The sequence below is a fragment of the Brachycentrus maculatus genome, unplaced genomic scaffold (assembly GCF_059751285.1).
Source record: "Brachycentrus maculatus isolate JH-2025_06_01 unplaced genomic scaffold, ASM5975128v1 h1tg000366l, whole genome shotgun sequence".
Taxonomy (NCBI): Eukaryota; Metazoa; Arthropoda; class Insecta; order Trichoptera; family Brachycentridae; genus Brachycentrus; species Brachycentrus maculatus.
In genome coordinates this window covers 499,485-517,500 of record NW_028281115.1, presented here as the reverse complement: position 1 = coordinate 517,500, position 18,016 = coordinate 499,485, and the positions used below count along the sequence as shown (strand labels likewise).

Here is an 18,016-nt window from a genome sequence, read left to right as displayed (position 1 = left end):
GAAGCAGAGGAAAACTTGGCATAATTAAGTATTTCAATACATGAAATTTGTCCGCCTCCGTAGTGTAATGGTCAGCACGCTCGGCTACCGTTCTGGAGGTCCCGGGTTCGATTCCCAAGAATGGTAAAACAAACATAAGTGATTTCTTCACTTTAATATTTATTTAATATTACCCTGGACTGGTACCTGAAGCGGAGGGCTGATCACCTTTCCTTCATGTGTAAACGATCAAGATAACACTGCGTTTATATGACGCAGTGCCCTATGCACCATTGGGTGCGGATAAGGGTTTTATTATACATGAAAGTGTTCAGGTCAAGAGTCGAAATAATCGGCGGGTATGTATTTGAAAATGCATGAATGTAGAATGGGCGAAAATTGTTTTCAATATATTTTCTTTGCCTGCCCCTACAAGAAAATGGCATGATGTTTACTTAGTTTTTATCTCAATTGTTCTCATCAATAAACTAAGGATAGGAATCACGTTTGTTTTTTATCTACGAGTAATATATTTGTCTTTTGTTTATCCACTGTTGGATTAATTTCGGCTACCATGTTTGTGTATGTACGCCGTTAAAGTTATTGGAGAAAGTCCATATTGGAATTGTTTCAAAATATCTGTTCAATACATATGTATACCTCATGACAAATTGTATATCTCTTTCCGAAAGACGGCAATAATAGGCTCTGGTATCAAACCCCACACAAGAATTTCATTATTAATGATAATCATTCAACTTGTCACCGAGGACTCTACAGAATTGGATGTAGGTCCTTGGCGTCGATGTAACGACATCAAAGTAGCTCGTATTGTCATTGACCCGGTGTCTGAAAGGACAATTAATTCAACCATTTCATCATTTATTATCCTTGAGAGGACAAAGGACCCAATATAACCACAAAGGAGAGTAATTTACCAGAATTAATATGCCGTTTTGGGAGGACGTTTCTAAATAAAATTAATAATTTTTTTAGAGATAACTAAGAATGATTTGATAAAAACTTATATTATTCATTGATTTATCATTTATTTTGTTGAATGATATATTGGTTATTTAGTTTTTTTTTATAAAATACTTATATAATAGCACTTAATGAGTTTTATATCAAACACCGTACGGTGTTTGAAAATGATGCGGAATGCATCAAAACACGTGTCACCGTAGATTTCAAGAAAAAGTGGTATTTACCATGTAAAACATTAATTAAAAATCTATAGATTTTACCTCAGTGACTGCCGAATCAATTAATGGAGTTTTATTTCATTACACGCCATAAGTTTCGAAAACTATAGGTGTTTTCAGTGCAAAGCTACAGGTGAATAGTAAAAATAACGAGAAAAAAATTTAAATATTGTTATTTTAATTTTTTTGAGCTTGGTACGGTTATAAATAGAGGGAAGGGTTAAGGAACGGGACTTTTTGTAAAAGAAAACACAGGTGGAAAATAATGGTGACGTATTTAAAAAAAGCGTACTTTTAATTAACGTCTAATCTGAATTAAAATTTTTATGTAATTATAAATTTTCTAAATTGTTCTTGACTTGACCTTTGTTTCTAACTGATTCCAATAATTTAAGTGTATGTGACTAAAATGAGCGGTTTGTTTCTATTATGTGATTCGTGAATTTTGAAAAAAAAATACTAATGAGTCCACGGCGATGTTCTATTGATTCTAATTTTACGTTTTCTCGCAGTTTGGCCAAAAGAAATATTAACAACTTTTTACAGGAAATAAGCAAAACACATTTTTATAACTATTTTTTTCACATATTGTCAAGATGAAAATAAACCTTGGTTTAATTTTTCAAATACATGGAGCGAAAAGTGACAATTTTTTGCTTTTAAAAGATTAATTTGAGTAGATGAAGTTAAAAAATAAGGGGACGTATCATCTCATTCTTTTGTGCATGACTTTTAAATTACAAGGTAAAAATTTCACCTAGTATTTGGGATTTTTTTTAAAGGATTGAAATTTTGAAGGTATTGCTGATATTATAATATATTATAAAAATCATCAAGAAGTAATAAATAACTTCTTATTGTAAGGGTAACATGTGGCTTTTATAATATTATCGCATAAAGAACTCGTGTAAGCGGGAACAAGATGTAACAATTTGTTAATGTTTTATATGTTCTATAGCACTTAACATGTTTTGCTTGTTTGAAGTAAAAATATGTTCCATTATAGATGTTCTCACGTGTAACAAAAAACATAATAAATTTAAAGCATAAAATTTGTAAAATGTATTTGTGCAATTATTAATTGATTGATCCATGTCTTTTATTTACACACACATACACACACACACACACACACATACACACACACACACATACACGCACACACACGCACACACACACACACACACACACACACACACATACACACACACACACACACATACACACACACACATACACGCACACACACGCACACACACACACACACACATACACACACACACACACACATACACACACACACACATACACGCACACACACGCACACACACACACACACATACACACACACACACACATACACACACACACGCGCGCACGTGCGCGCACATACACATATATAAATATATATATATATATATATATATATATATATATATATATATATATATATATATATATATATATATATATATATATATATATATATATATATATATATATATATATATATATATATATATATATATATATATATATATATATATATATATATTTATATAAATATAAAGATGGAAGAACAGAGCGAAGACGACCAGAAAAGGCACAACTTCATCAATCAGAATCAAAAATATTTTTATGTTTAAAATGTAGGTAACTGGAGGCCATGTATGACTAAATGTATGAATAAAGAGAAAGTTACGATTGTATATCAGTACATACAAGTATGGAGTTTTATACTCTTAACCTACTTCTGCTAAGAAAGGCGTAATGATAGTAGTAGTTTTATTTTTATTGTGATCTCGATTCCTTTACGTTAAAATAAACTTTTTTTGCCAAACTAAATACAAGAAATGAATGAAAAGCGTTATTGGAAATGAAACTAAAAATAAAAAATAATTCTTGCTATTCGGAAAGAAAAATAGGATTTTGTCATCGGAAAAGCTTCCAGCGTCATTATAGTAAGATACATATGTTATTCGTTCATGTCGCACAGTGTCAGGCTGGGGCTTTATTAGGACTACATACTAAAATCTGGATTTTAAAAGTATGTTTACGTCATTAAAAAAAATGACTTACCATAGTAAACGTCTTCTAGGTCGCCATATTTTTTCATGTTGACTTCAATCCTCCAAGAATATAGAAGAACTACAAGTATGGATATGTTCTGAAACAAAAACACATATTTACATTAGGCTTTTTTAATACAGTTTTTATCAAATTTTACTTTATTTTACAACATGTTCATTTTTTATCTCAAGTATTTGTACAGAAATCGAAGAAGTTTTGTAAATGGTAATGGGTATTAAGTAATATGTTAAATCAAATTTGCATTTTTTTTGCGTTGCCTACTTTTTCTTAAATTTTCCCGTGATTGTCTCCCAAAATGATTCGGCACATTAACAACGACGAAACAAGTCAAAGGAACACTGCGTATTGCAAAACGCTCAACTGTGTAGCCGTCCGGCCACGCCATTTGGTGTTGTCAGGTTGACAACACTGAATTATACTGCTACTGTCAGGTTGACAACACTGAGCGGATTCAACAAAAGCAGCCAACCGGAGCGCGGGGGCGAGAATCGCCTGCCATCGCTTGATTGTCAAAGAACGTATATTTTAGCTTCATATTTCATTCAAAGTTCAATAATCAATTAGATAAATTATAATAAGTTAATATCAAATCGTTATCATATCGTGTAAGAATTTTATATCAATAAACAAACAGTAAGTACGCATTTCTTTTAAATATCCTGCTCTGGTTTCCCGCACAATAACACACACACTTGCTCACCAAATTGGTGACCCCGATGTGATGCTCTGGCTTCCCGCACAGTGAAACACCACACATTTTGCTCACCATAACTGTTTAGGCATTTTAGTATTATACACAATTTGGAATTTTCATAAATCTCTACACTTGAATAATAATACTTTTACGATCACAATAAATTGTAACAATATCCTTCCTTCAGCTAAAATGCGACAAAGAAACAGTTCAATCGAGCACCGTTTCAATGAAAGGGTTAATTTTGTGTATTTCGTTACCAAATGGACGACTGCAATGGACGTTCAATGAACAAGAGAGCTTTGTGAAACGCTTTTGATAAAAGGGGGCACCCCACTAGACATGGTACTAGAAGTGGAAGGTATAGGAAAGGAACGTAAAGGAAGAGTTCTTTTAGAGCAGGAATCTTTCTTGCCGACGAAAAAGTCCTGAAAAATACTGAAAAACAAAAAACACTCACATCATAAATATCATTAATCCTCTAAAATTCCCATGTCTTATTAAGTATACGTATATCTAGATTTGAAGTTCAATCATACTTTAAAATGAAGGATTGGCTCTTTTAAACGTCGAATATGGTCTATATTTAAAAACAATGGGGATAGAACATTAAATTTAATTTTTGCTTATAAGCGCAGTCAATCATTGTTTATTCATAAATTATTTATTTCAGTTTAACTTGTTGTATGGAATGTGTTTATTAATGAGGTCATTTCTCTTAATTAATATCCAGCAACCAAAAAAGACTTTAAGCATTGGTCAAGGATCGTCCCTTAGATAGGTGTTGGAAATCATTTGACAGACAATGCATGTACATATAAGTGAATATATACATACAATACTGTCAAAAGATGAAAACAAAAAGTGGAATTTTGTAAGGAGTTGAGAGTCGAGAGAAAGAAAAATCAAGTGAAATCACATTACGGTTCAAAGAATACAAATGTTTCAGATGCATTTTGAAAAATATCAGAGATGTTGAATTTTTATGTTAAGAGGTAATTCATTCCATTGTCTGGCCGCTTAGAGTGTATGAATTACTAAAAAAATTATGTATTATGTCGAGGAACGGAAAGTGTTTTTTTTCTTCTGAGATGTAGTTAGACCATGATCAGAAAGGTACATAAAGATTTTAACAATGTATTTTTGTGTATTAGCGTTGTAAAAATATAATAAGGTACTATGTGAGGCATATGTTTTTATTTTAACAAGATAACCTTTATATTTATTCCTGTTCCAATTATAATTTAATATTGTAAAAATGTAAAGATGTTTATAAAAAAGGTCAAATATATACAAGGTATTCTGATATAAACAATAAGATACGTATTGTCATTTTTTTATCTTGGGAAATTGAACATAATTTTTTTTTAAAGTATATCTGTATAATAAACCTGAATTTGAGATTTATCGTAGGGGAAATAAGATGTCATGTCATAGCTAAAATATTTGTATGACAGCAAAATCATTTTCCGATATGGAAGATAAATATTATTTTTTTAATATAAGATAAGATATTGATAAGAACGAAATTTTGGGGAAGGCTTGAAAAAATATTGTTGTATTATTGTAGCACTTTATTTTTATTACATAAATAATACCGCACGTGTGTACATATAGTGCGGGGTCAATGAGATTACACATGTAATACTATATTTGATCACGGAAAGGAGTAGTGAATGATACCTGATATATATTAAAATGTTATTAAAATTTTCATTAATTGATTTGACAGCCACAATGTAATATTTATCTATTTTTAAATACGTTTTACTTAGTAAATACCACACGTTTTATGAATTTTAAAAACAATTTTTGTTGCAAACACTTTTTGTTAATGTATAAGTATATTTAATTGCTCATTATTTTGTCATTTTCTGCCTATATATTTTGCCTCTTTTAACTGTACTGGCTTCAGTAATTTCATTTATTGATCTGGTAGTCACCTTGTGGTAATTTTTGTCATGTTTTAAATAAGAAATACTAGTATTTATGGAGTAAAACATATTTAAAATTGCCATTTTTATATTTTTTTATCAAAGTTAGAAAACGCCGTTTTGTCCGCCACCGTAGTGTAATGGTCAGTACACTCGGCCACCGTTCTGGATGTCCCGGGTTCGATTCTCAGGGGGGAGGGTAAAATAAATATAATAAAAAAATTTCACTCCAATATTTATTCAATATTACCCTGAAATGGAGGGCTGATCACATTTTCCTTATGTGTTAACGATCAAGATAACACTGATTTTATATGATGCAGTGATTTTTAGATTTTTAGATTTTTATAGCACCATTGATGTGCAGATAATGGTTTGCAGAAGAAGTTAGAAAACGCAAAAAAAAAACAAAATTGGTTTGGACAAAGTACGTGTGTTAAAAACAAATTATTATGCAATTGATTATATGATTGGACGTATGAAGAAATGAATATCATCGATGTTCTTTGTATTTTTACAAAAAAAATCATGATTTTTATTTGAAAGTATCGTTTAAAAATAACACTGCTTACTCTAGAATTTGATGCTTAAATTTTGAATCCGGCAGCTTTACCGAAATTTAATTAAATATGTTTTATTTGTCTGACAAATTCTATTGTTGCCTGTTGGTTACTTGAAACAATTATTTGAACAAGAAAATTGCATTTTGAAATGTTGGCAAAGATCCCAGATCGGTTTTGATGAAGCGATTCGATAACGATAATTTGATACATCCGCATCCGTTAATGAAATGCCCAATATGGCGTAAAATTATTGAATTTCCCGATTTTGGACTGCTTCAAATATTTTTTTATATGAAAATTGTGAGTAAGAAATTTATATGGATTGCTTAAATGTTGTTTTTTAAATACAAATATATAATTGACATCGTATTAATCTATCTCCATGCATAAATTCAAACTCTACAATCACTACCCATATCGGATTATACTAATTAACATTTCAGATATGTAGCGATACACTAGTTGATGTATTGTATAAGTTATATTTAAATATATATGTATATATATATATATAAATATATATATATATATATATATATATATATATATATATATATATATATATATATATATATATATATATATATATATATATATATATATATATATATATATATATATATATATATATATATATATATATATATATATATATATATATATATATATATATATATATATATATATATATATATATATATATATATATATATATATATATATATATATATATAAATATATATATATATGGATATGCGTTATGAATAAATATATGTATCAATAAAATACAAAATCTTCTGAATTAAAATAATATAATAATTCTGGATAATTTAAAAAGTTTACCTTTTTTGGAAAATTTCCCTATATTAGTATTATTTTTTGACATCTCATCAAAGATGAAGAAGAATATGGAAGTCTGGGCATTTACGGGGCTTACGACCGTCATAGGCTGGTTTGAGTGATCACTTTACACACGTGTAACATTCACCAATTCTACCCATTATTGACAACCACACTACTCAAATTCTTGGAAGTTCTATATATATATGAACCAATTTAGAAACCTTGTTCATGAATCACTAAAACTTCACTAGAGACATCTATTGGTGAGATGTAAAGAAGCTTTTTATTAAGCAGAAACTCTTATATTAGATTCAAAATTTTTCATGTCATTATTTTTTTTTAATAATGGTGATTTAGAGACCAAATATTAAAATTGCAGGAACTACGAGTAAATATTATGATAATATCAGGATTAATAAACCTGATATTATCACTAATACTTTTTTTCTTTTGCAAGCCTAGCACACTATTATTTACTAATGTATCAACATATTATATAACATAACGCATTTCATTTTATGCACGTAATGCAATTTACGGTCGACGATTCTGTGGTGATCATTTTGATTGACATATTCCGACATCGTTTCGTCATCAGTAAATATTTTTGATGCATTTAGTCCTGTTTTCAGAATTTTCAGTTGCTTCCTGTTTTCATTCGATGGCACCTAAATATTTCCGAAAATATAGCGGAGGAAAAAGTTGAATTATAACTAATTCAATTTGAATCTTGGAGTAAATAACAAACGCCACCTTGGCGTTTATCAAAATGTACCGAGGCTTGTACAATAACTTAAAAGTAAAAGGAGATATTTTTTACTATGTTCCACCCTCGACAAAGAAAAAAACTTATTACGTTGAATTTATCGGCACTTTCGGAAAATGCTTTCCTTTCTTTTACTGAATTTAGGTAAAGTTCTTATTTCTTCTTGATGTACGTATCAGTCAACGGTCTATTTTTATTGATTAGAACCAATCATTTTGATGAACAAAGGAAACTTTCTTTACATTTTTACTATTGATTTATCCTCCACACACACACACACATTTGTAATATATTTTTATATATGTATATATAAATATGTAATACAAATGTGTCAGAAAAACCAGAGTTAAGCTTGAAATGCGATGGGTGAAAATAATCTCCTGAAACACTTTTTATGGAAAAAATTGGTATACAAACTCAAATGCACCTTATTCAAAGTTTGAGAATAAGTAAAAAAAAAAAATTGTAAATGAACAAGGAAAGCGTTTCAAAATAAACACAAAATTCAATACATATTTGAAAATAAATAAAAATTGAGTAATAAGAAAACTTTCCAACACTATTAAAAACAACGTGAAAGGTGGGAACAAAGTTATGAAACGTATAAGAATTGTTAACGCCAAGGTTATTAGAAAATAAATTCAATTCATTTTGAAAGTGGATAAAAATTCAATTGAACGACTGCCAAATTTAAAAAAAATCAGTTTCAAATTGTACATGTGAAGTTGTTTTTTTAAAACTGACTTAACCATATTTAATAATATTGCTATTTTTATACAAAACGGTTAAATAATTAAGAAAAAACATAAATACCTTTTTTGGAGATAGCTGCATTTAATGCTGCACATCCGTACAATTCATTTTGACACGAGAATAAAATTCCTTTGACAATGGCGGATGAAGCGCGCGTAAGGGCGAAATTATGGTAACAAGAGCCTTGAAAAAACGCAACAAAGGGGTAGTTATTGTGATTTGTTTCAGAAAACTTCGCAAACAACGAAAGGACCTGTCACGTTCGCGTATTTAGTAGGGTTATTACGACAGCGATATTATGTATTACTCGTACGTCTTATTTCAAATAAACTTGTTCAGTTTTCTTTGATATTAAAATTTGAAGTATATTATTTGAGAATATAAATGACGGAGAGTATGTATGAGGAGATGCCTATGCATCGTCTTTGAAGACTGTTTGGAAAGATAGTGTGGTGTAGTGTTATCTTCTCTTTGTCTACTCTCATGGAAAAAAGCGTGATGGTTAGTGAATTGAGAATATATATACTTACTGTAATAAACTGTGTGAAATACCACTTTAAAAGTGGTATTACACAATGTAAACGATGAATGATAAGGAGAGTGTTGTATTACCATAGCGTTATATTGTAGCGGAGAGTGTTATATTACCATATTAAGTTAGCAAATATCCAAAATATGTTTATTTATTTATTTTATTTGTTAACTATTGTTAACTATTAAAACATTAAGAGATAAAAAAAAGAGTGGGAGTGTGTGTGTATAAGGAAGGAAGTAAGAAGGGTAAGAAATAATTTAAAAACGAGTATCTGTATGGATATTTTTAAAAACATGAATATTGAAATAATCCGTTTCTCCTGATTACAATGCTCAAATTTATCTTATATACATGTATTAATCCCATCTACTCGAAGAGTCGCAGTGAGTCCTATCACACATTTAGAATATGCAGATTATACAGAGTGTTCAGAACATTACACTTACCAGAGTATATAGGGCGCTACAGTAGGCAGCGTGCTTGGCGTGCAGCCGGCAGCAGCCCCCGCCCTGCAGCGCACCGTAAGGGTAGAGCACTGCTGACTTCATAGCCCTCCTATAGGCTGATGCGCCATTTTTCCTGAAAATTTTTATTTATTTTAATAGCTGATTACATAAGTCTACGACAGCAATTCCGATTAAACAGAAGTGAAAAAAAGTGACGGATTGTTCAATCCGTATGGGTCGTAAACGCTTTATACGTATGCTATTATTTTGATATTTTAGTAGAATATTATCTCACGACTTATATTTTGTATTTACGACGATATATTATTCGACGATTTATATTCACGACGATATTTTGTGACAATATTATCTCACGACTTCATTTATTTTAATACCTTTAAAAATATAAAATTACTTTTGTGTTACTCTACATTTTCAGAACTTATTTCTTAACATAACTGTTATTAATCGCAATATTAAAAAAAATTGATTTAAAAGACCTTTCCATTTCCGAAAATTCTTCTACTAAAAGCTTATTTATACATTATAAAACCTGTATAAAATAAAGTGTAACAGAAACACTATTTTTAACCTAAGATTTAAATTCATTGTCAAACAAGATTAATAAACCCACACTTTTTATAGTAAAGCTCACTGAAAAAATCATAAATATTTGGAATCATTAAAAATTGATCGATTCTCTGTAATCTAATTTTCATTCGTAGACAAAGAGTTTAAGGTAAAAAAAAAACTTTTTTAAAATACTATGTTACTCCTCCTCGAGACAATGCTTTACGAGTATGGTGGGTATTGTATTGCATTGTATTTTAATCATTTTGATTTTAATTGGTAGCAAAACGCATAACTGTAATTTTTTAACAATATTTTGTTATATATAAAACAAATATCCCATTATTTTAGTTAATGATACCTACTGACTGTGATGTCTATAATTTTCATATATAACACGACAATATATAATTTGAAGTAATTCAGAAGTGACATTATAAAAGAAATAATTAAAATATCATTTCCGAGCGATACCATTATTACTTAGTAGGCCTTTCTTTGAAAAGCTGTGAATTTAATTTCCGCTTGCCATCTTAATATAATATTTGCTGTAGCGAAAATCACAACTTACGAAATTCAAATTCAAATAACGATGTCATATTTGTGCTTTTAATTAAAATTCTTTGAAGAACGTCGCATTTGTCATTTTTGACGAATATGGAGTGCAAAATACTAAGGCATTTTAATTATATCCTTATTGATACATTGTTATTGCTTAAAAGTAAAAACTCAAAACAAAAACGCTATTTTGATTATTCTCTTTCTAGTCTTTTTTCAGAACTAAATATAACCCTTTTCGGGATTTTTATCAAGATTACTTATTTGCAAATAAGAAATATCATTAAAATGGGAGTTTTTTTCGTTGTTTTTATTGTTGTTTTTTATTATTTTATCTAGAGGCAGCGTGATGATACTAAAGTTAATGAATATTGCAAAAAAACAGACACATTATCATGAGGAATTTATATTTTCAATGCAAATTTTCATGTATATTACAACGCCACTGGTTCCGTCAGTAATAATCAACATATATTTCATGATTTCTTTTTTAACAAATCAATTCGATGCCATTTGCAAACGACGTAGATCAAGGAATTCAACATCGAGGAAAAATTACAGAGTTGATTATTAAACAGCAAAACTAATAAAAAAACTAAGTAGTGCAGATAACTGTAACATAACTTCTGGACTTACATTACTTACTACTTAAGGATTTTCGAACCGGTTATTGATCAGTTGAAATAAAAAATAATAGTGGTAAAAAACAAGTGTTTTCTTTAATCATTGTAAAAAATAATAATACTGAAAAAATAGTAAGTATTTTTTATATACCGAATACAAGTATAGTAAAAGTTATACATAGTATGTAGTAAGCGCGTTATCCTTTTGTAGTTCCAGCTCTGAACCTTTCATTTTCCTCCCCATGACAGTGAAAAAAGAATAAAGAATAGTATATTAACGTAATCATTTTCATTTTTGGATTTTTCTGGATTTTTTCTAGAAAATTCTAGATTTTTTAATATTTTTAAGTTGACACAATTTTTAATGAACTTAGATTTTTTTATCTTTGAAGTAAGTCCCTGAAATTTTATAAAATAGTATGCGCAATAACTTACATTCTTTTGTTTATTTTATCTCGAAAGGAATTTTAAAGAAAACTCTTGTTGCCTTGAACATTGCTTGTTTGTGTAAACATTCCTTGAGATTTCATCTTAAATCACTCTGCGCTGATATGAGACTAAATTTTTCAGTTAAGTACTGTATTAAAAATATATTTCAGTGAATACAAAGGCTAATTGAGCTTCAATAATATTTTTGATATAAAAATGGTGCACGAATATGTATGAAATTTTATAAATAGTTATTTTTGTTTCACTTTCAGTAGACTTCAAACATCAATAATAAGGTAAGGAAAGATTATTGAGATAGTTTGGGCACTCAGGACCCAGAGAACCTGGACATATTTTGAACCAGGGAACCGCCATGGATCTTCCTCTAAAGACATCTAGAGGAAGACCAGAAAAATCATGGATGCTACAGAAAGATAACATTATTCGACGGCATGATCTAGGTGACGTTGTCTATGACAGAAAGACCTACAACCTGAGGACGAGGAGAGGTGTCCCCAATGGTTATAAGTTGGGATGGAGTCAGTAAGAATAAGACCTTCAGTAGACTTGTTCATAATAACAATAATATTTTTGGATAATTTAAATAGCCATTTTTATGAAAACCTTACTATGTGTAAACTGTTTACTCTCTAATAAAACAATAATACAGAAAAGCCGAAGAATAAGTGGAAATAATATAGTTAAGAAGGTATTATATATTTGAAGTTATAATTTTTATTAAAAACCTAAGAACACATTTTATTGGCAGAATTTTAAAAATATCACTTTGACTAAGGCTTAAGTTATTCAGCAAAATATTTGGTTAAACAAAAAAATCCGGAATATAAAAACTTAAATTCGTTAATTTTTTGTACAGTGGGGAAAACGTGACCACTAACTAGAATAGCACCAGTCAACACAACGCATAATTCCTTAACAAAATTTATAAGTATTCCTTTTCCATATTCTGCCATATATCCGTAACCAATGGTACATAGGCCATTAAAATGTATGGATGCATAAGGATCCAGAAAACAAAAGGATAAAATATAATAGATATTTTTATATAGATCTTATGTAGAATTCCTTTAGAATTGATTAGTTGAACCACTAAATAGTTCAAATAAATAAATTGTTTTCAATGAGGTAAAAATAATATGATTCAATGTCTTTGAAATATAGAAAGAAAACAAAAAGAGACGAATATAGAAAAAGTGGCTAATAACGTTATTTTTGCAGACGTGCTCTTAAAATAATATGTTTTCAATGTCACTACAGAACTTTACCCTATTATCCTAACGTACGTTTCCTAGGCCCTAGATCGCACGTTCCCAAACGATTTTTAGTCTAGCACCTTCTTGATAAAATTTCTTGCCGACAGGAAGGAAATTACCGGAATGTCTCCTCGTAGAAGGATGAAAAATCATTGTTCATTTTCCAACCCTCTATAGAAATACCTAGAAGATTTTTCCTGCACCAATAAGGCTCGACATCGGCAGTATAGTAGATATGTCTTTCATTCAGAGTTTCTTGGTTCATTCTTATTTGTGTGTATCCAAACAAATATGTTCACCTCCTATATCCAATAATAAGCATAGGATTAATCACCTAGCGCGTTTACATATTTTGTCGATTAAATTATTACTATTATCGATCAGATGTGGCGTCCAATTTGTTATTTGGTTCAGAGAGGGGTCGAAAAAAAGCTTTTTCTAAATTCAATAAAAACACTTGGTCTAATATCTAATCATTTAAGTGCATAAGAGGGTTCACAAAATATAAAATATCTCTCAACAAACTGTTGGAATTTATTTTTTATTACATTATGTTAATTTATTGACATTCTTGACTTCTTCTTTGCACACATTATTGTACGTACCTGTGAATGTATATGTATATTTTTACGTATTTATTTGAAATCAGTTTCTGTTGTAATCTATAAAATTGAAAATGTTTTTGCTCATTTATTCATAAAATTTAATCTCTTTTTAATAGATTCATATTATCCACTGACACTTCGTGATGGAATTGCATTTTTAATTTATTATTAGATTAAAACCAATATTTTTAGCTTTTCCACTTTTTTATTTGACCAGCGACCGGGTTTCGTCGTTACCGACATCATCAGACCAGTCTGATGATGTCGGTAACGACGAAATCCGGTCGCTGGTCAAATAAAAAAGTGGAAAAGCTAAAAATATTGGTTTTAATCTAATAATAAATTTAATTTAATCTCCATAAGTTATTCACCGATTGCTTTGATATTAAAAAAAAACTTTCCGTTTCAATACGCACTTGTTTTTGTATATCTATGAAATGTAAAAACAAGCTTTTTAAAACACGGATTTTTTTAATGAAAAGGCTGCGCCATCCGGTGAACGTTATAATAATACACGCAGTGCTTAAGATTTTTCATAGCAGACTGCCTGCTTCTTGATAGCTAGTAAAATTTTGTATACACACAAGCATTGTGATATTAAACGTGTTAAAAATATGTTAATTTGACCAGAACGACCCACAACCACGCGTAGCTATTATTTTATTTGTACTGAGCATACAGCTAAAATTGTAGGTACTATATTTTGTACGGAATATGTTAAAAAAAATTGAAACGAGATATATTATTATGAATATGAAAGTCCTTAGAAAAAATAGGATAAAAGTCCCGTGATGGCTGTGTGGATTCTTGAGTCGGAGTTTTAAGTTCGATCCATACTCTATTGACACCTTGATCGAAGATTCTGCTTCAATCTTGATTACTGTTTTGAAACATTGAAATTCAATTTTCTCTTCAGAAAAGTTTATTAAAAAAATTAAAATTATACTTTTAATTACTTACAAACCTATTTTTTTTACAGCATCTGTAAAATGTAATTATTTGACATAATCCTAGTATTTTAAACATATTCTAAAAAATGTTCTTCAAGTACCTACGTTTTCACAAAAGTATTTTGTTTGCTGAGAATTCAAAAATTGGGAACCCCTTATTTTATTAATATAATAAATAAATATTTTTATCGATTTATTTATACATATATATATATATATATATATATATATATATATATATATATATATATATATATATATATATATATATATATATATATATATATATATATATATATATATATATATATATATATATATATATATATATATATATATATATATATATATATATATATATATATATATATATATATATATATATATATATATATATATATATATATATATATATATATATATATATATATATATATATATATATATATATATATATATATATATATATATATATATATATATATATATATATATATATATATATATATATATATATATATATATATATATATATTTACGTTTAATTTTTTTTTTGTGCATGTATGTATATTCTTACCCGTATTCCACCTTCAATTGTTTTTTAATCACCACTGCAACATTAAATCATCGAATTTCACAGACTTAATGTTTATCTTAACAAGTCCACTGAAAATATTAATAATGTTGGTAAAATATTTTAATTTTTTCTAAATTTCAAAAGTATCGCGGCATGGTTTGAATTTGCCGCTTGAATTGATATCGCGAAAATAATTTTACAGTCGCTTCACGTCGCAAAACGCGTCCTCCCGGCTCGGATAACCGAGGATAACTGAAAGCATGAAAACGTTGAGATTTTCACAACTCGCGGGAAACTCATCTCCCAGACAATAAGTCAAAAGGCACCTATTTGTGAGAATATTTTAAGAAACAATATTCAATTTTTTGACAAAGTGTCTTAACGGTCTATATTAATCGAGATAAATTCGCGTAATATTTTTTGGAAAAAATCTGTATACCATATTATACACGTGTTTCAAATTTGGTGCTCACTAAACTGTACACAAGAAGTCAATAATTCGTTTTACTATTAATTTACTTTCCAAAATAACAGGGTGGTTCAAAACCATCTATCTATCTCTACGTAATTTCGATACAGAATTATATTTAATTAAGAAGTATAACTCAAAATTTACTTATTTAATGCGGTTCAAAACCAACTTTACATTATCAAAAGATAAAGGATAAATTTAATTACATAGACAACAACAACTTTAAATTTACTTGCTAAAATAACAATGTAGTTTAAAACCATCTCGGCTGTCCAAACTCAAAACACAGTAAGGGACATTTTTTCGTGGTATGTTTTTTTTGGATTTTTGGACTAAGTAGATTCTACTAAGTCCAAAAATGCAAAAAAAACGTACTACAAAAAAATGTCCCTTACTGTGTTTTAAGTTTGGACAGCCGATCTATCTCTACGTAATTTCGATATAAAGATAAAATTCCTACTACTATTGTAGTAATACTATTTACTCGTATTTACTTGCCAAAATAACAAAGCGGTTTAAAACCATCTGTACATATTTTTGATGTACAGGTAAAATTTAATTTACACGGAAAATATAACTGTTAAATTAATTGCCGAAATAATAATGCGGTTTTAATCTCTACTCGAGAAAAATTGAAATATAAATCTTAAATTTGATTAAAATTTCAAATGGTACGTGCTTAAAGGAATTTGTTTACAATTGATAGATCAGTTACTCTTGTATCTAAGGTTGCATCTAGAACCGTCATATTGCACATGAGTATAAGATACGCTTGAATGTACTGTAGGGGCTGAAATTTTAGGATTTCTCCTTGGATCAAATCGCCAAAGCCCGAGCATCATAACTTTATGAACTCTATTATATGTTACACTTTACATAATTTCACTTCCCTTGCTATGTTGGGCAACCCTTTACCTCGAAGCATATAGTTCAGCAGAAATCTGTTTTGTAAAGCCGAACCCGCATGTTATTTGAAATATTGCTGTCTGAAACGGAAACGTAAAGGACTTCCTGCCGGAAATGCAGGAGCAGTGCCTTTATCAAACGCTCGGTGGAACCATGTAATATGTTCTTATTACGAATTGTACTTTGCTGACTATCTTATTTGAATACGAATACGAGAGAAATTTTATATTTAAAATCTTAAAAGGCGAATTGAGACATAATGTAATATTTGGAAAGGATCTTGTATACATCTAAATTAAAGAGACTCAATAAAAGCTTCATCAATCCAACAAAGATTACTCTTGTAAACTCACACGTATACTGTACAGTGTCATGATATTTGTAGGAGTTCCAAAAATTTCGATGATGATATATTCCAATAATTAAAATTTTGTCATGATATTTGTAGGAGTTCCAAAAATCCAAGAAAGGTGTGTTGAGATGGTTTGGACATGTAGAACGAATGAGTGAGGAAAGAACGGTAAAACAAATTATGAGACGAATGTAATTGGAAAAAGAAGCAGAGAAAGACAGAGAAAAACTTGGCACGATCAGGTACTGCATAAGACACTATCAAATTGATGAAATGTTAATTTGATCATTTATTCGAAGGCAAGGTGATCAGTCATGCTCTTCAGGTGGTAGTCTAGGGTAATATTCTAACCCTTATCCATACCAAATGGTGCATAGGGCACTACGTCGTATTCACGCAGTGTTTACGGACCGTTACTTACATGAAAACAAGGTGATCACAGGGCCCAGTCCAGGGTAATATTAAATAAATATTACAGTGTCAAATAAGTTACTTATTTTCACCCCTCCCTGGAAATCGAACCCGGGACCTCCAGCACGGTAGCTTAACACTCTAACCTTTACACTAAGGAAGCAGCAACAGGGTCATATCAAATAAATATTTAAATTAAACAATAATAAATTATTAAATATTTTATATTTCAAATCCATCCTTCAATTTTTTCATAGTAATTTAAAAGCATTTAAGGTGGTATTTTTTGTATAAATATTAATTATTTTTCCATCTCCGGTAAATTCACCACTGAAGTTAATCTAGAGGTAGGGTTTTTCCGATATCCAACGTATTCTAGATGTTTTTTTTGCTATCCCAAATTTGATTTCTAAATTCATGGAACGAATTTGGGGTTAGGAAGACGCCATGACACGTAAAAATAATTGATTTCACCACGTG

The 18,016-nt window shown here is 29.4% G+C and overlaps 1 protein-coding gene across 1 annotated transcript in view; it reads right to left on the bottom strand.

The window, feature by feature from the left end:
- The window catches only part of LOC148303502 (uncharacterized), a 58,932-nt gene extending 43,331 nt beyond the window's left edge, over positions 1 to 15,601 (bottom strand). The window contains exons 1-3 of the mRNA XM_088269855.1: positions 15,396 to 15,601; positions 9,810 to 9,942; positions 3,264 to 3,351 (exon numbers count right to left, since the gene is read on the bottom strand). Coding sequence (XP_088125981.1) covers positions 3,264 to 3,351; positions 9,810 to 9,911 — 190 coding nt within the window. The 5' untranslated portion in view covers positions 9,912 to 9,942; positions 15,396 to 15,601. The remainder of the gene's footprint in view (positions 1 to 3,263; positions 3,352 to 9,809; positions 9,943 to 15,395) is intronic.
- Positions 15,602 to 18,016: the final 2,415 nt, after the last annotated feature.